A 2,062-nucleotide genomic window follows, 5' to 3' on the forward strand; every position below is an offset into this window, starting at 1 on the left:
ATGTAAAATAGCGATGCAAAGCGTGAGAGAGTTAGAGATTATGGTGTCTCAAATTAATTAAGTGATGAAATGTGAACAAGTTAAGACACATTGTGATAGGTTTAAAATACCGTCATTTTAGCATGCAAGTCTAAAAACAGTCCCACTTCGTGTAATCCATTGAAAGGGATTTCTTGCCCAGTAGATTCGGCGTTTGACGACTTTTTTGGATGCTTACCAAGATTCGACTTGGAATTTGTCACTCGCCAGTCCTACGCATGATCATGAACAGAGAATTATTAAAGCAAAAGAGATCACAATTGGACGAGGACTAAGAAAAACGTAATGTTGATGTGAGTTAGGTCAGCTAATCAATCATTGCGTCTTTCTTTTTGCACCAAGTTTGATCTGAGTGAAAAGCCCAAAAAAAGAAGAGGAGCAAAAGCAAGAAATTTCAGCAATCTCACAGAGCAGAAACAGAGCAAAAATTCATGAAGCAATTAAGCTAAGATCTGAAGTTTTATTTATTTATAATAATTACCCTATACATAATGATCTCCTAGCTACCTTCCGAATACAAAGATCCTAAAGACCATCACTTCAGACTAAAAAAAAAATGCAACAAAAACTAAAAAAAGGCAAAGAAATTGGAGCCAGAAGTGCATCTTAAATTCGAAACTTTCAAAAGTCAGTTGGCCCTTTCAACATGGCGTCGTATAAACACGGTTTCTAAATCTGGAGGAGTGAAGAACTCCCGAGCACCATTAAATTTGCATTTCGAAGCAGCAGCAGCTTTACGTTTTCTGGGAGGAGGCGGACACGTCAGCCTCGCCGGAATCCTGGCTTCTTCCGCCGTGGGAGTCGTCGAGCACTCTTCCCCGTCAACTTGCTCTACCGGATTTGTATACAACGGCTTTAACGGCGCACGTAGTGAGATTCCGGCGACGACCCATGATTTTTTAGGGTCGGAATCGAAACCCATGTGATCCACCGGCTGAGATTTCCCGGAAAATCCCATTTCTCTCTGGGAAATTGCAGCGGAATCGGTGAGATAAATATAGCAGGGAATAAAGGGTGGAATAAAAAAAAAGATGGGTTCTTTTTTCTTCCCTTTTGAGTGATGAAAACGGAGGAGGAGGAGGCAGGGCATAAAATGGAAACCAGCGGGAAAGTGAGAGGGAAAAGATGAAAGGAGAGAGAGAGAGATGGAAAAGAGGTTTGGATTTGGTTTTCTTTCTGTATTCTCAGTGAAAGGGAAAGGGGAAGAGGAAAGATTGCGCTTTAAATGTGGGAAGAGTTCATGTCCTGTTTATACCGATCAGTCAGAGACTTCAGAGACGGGACTCACAGAAATATAGAGAGAGAGAGAGAGAGAGAGATAAAGAACCCGAGGAAACTCTTGTGACATAAGCAAAGACGGAGATAATTAAAGAAAGAAATAAATAGCAGAGAGGGGGAGGTGATGACCGGGGAAGTAGCTGACCGCTTTCGTAGACGGACAAATGTCTAGTGCTCGTTTGTTATATCGTCGCGGTGTTACTTAAAAAATTTAATGTGCATTCAAAACTAGATGGTAATAGGAAAACTAACTGAATTATTATTTTTAAATCTTACAAATTAGATGGTAGGGTTAAAGCTGTTTTTCAATAGAGAAATGTTAACGAGATTCTATAAAATTGAGACTATCTGTTATCTCATGTTTTTCACATAATATTTTATAATATTGCAACGAAGTTTAATATTAAGCTGTGAGGTGACAAAAAATTAATGGAAAGTCTTATTTTTAGAGAATTTCCTTAGCATTTCTCTTTTCTATATCTTCAATTTTTTCTTGCGGTTGGTTGAAAATTTAAAAATGTTTATTGCCCATAGAAACAATAGAATAAAAAATAAGAAAACTTTAAAAAAGACTATAAAAAAAGGTATAAATACTTAGAATTAACAAAAAATTTAACACAAAATCAAGCACAATGCATGTCAATTTCTGTATTATTGTAGGTGTGTGAAAGTGAGGGGTGATCGTTGCATTGAGACATTGAGAAATTGTTTCCGAAGGTGGTGAACCGCTACTAACATGGGTGGG

General features: G+C 38.0%; 1 protein-coding gene across 1 annotated transcript; it reads right to left on the bottom strand.

Annotated features, from left to right (window-relative positions):
* Positions 1-479: 479 nt before the first annotated feature.
* LOC103403074 (cyclin-dependent protein kinase inhibitor SMR6-like) lies at positions 480-1,398 on the bottom strand. Its single transcript, XM_008341892.4, has one exon. It carries the CDS (start codon positions 1,127-1,129, stop codon positions 668-670), a length of 462 nt encoding a protein of 153 aa, XP_008340114.1. The 5' UTR covers positions 1,130-1,398; the 3' UTR covers positions 480-667.
* Between the last annotated feature and the right edge of the window lie 664 nt (positions 1,399-2,062).

This window comes from Malus domestica, chromosome 16 (assembly GCF_042453785.1).
Source record: "Malus domestica chromosome 16, GDT2T_hap1".
NCBI classification, from domain to species: Eukaryota; Viridiplantae; Streptophyta; class Magnoliopsida; order Rosales; family Rosaceae; genus Malus; species Malus domestica.

Bases quoted from the DNA above. Each gene is read 5' to 3' on its own strand.
- LOC103403074 (XM_008341892.4), bottom strand. From the start codon at position 1,129: ATGCCCTGCCTCCTCCTCCTCCGTTTTCATCACTCAAAAGGGAAGAAA.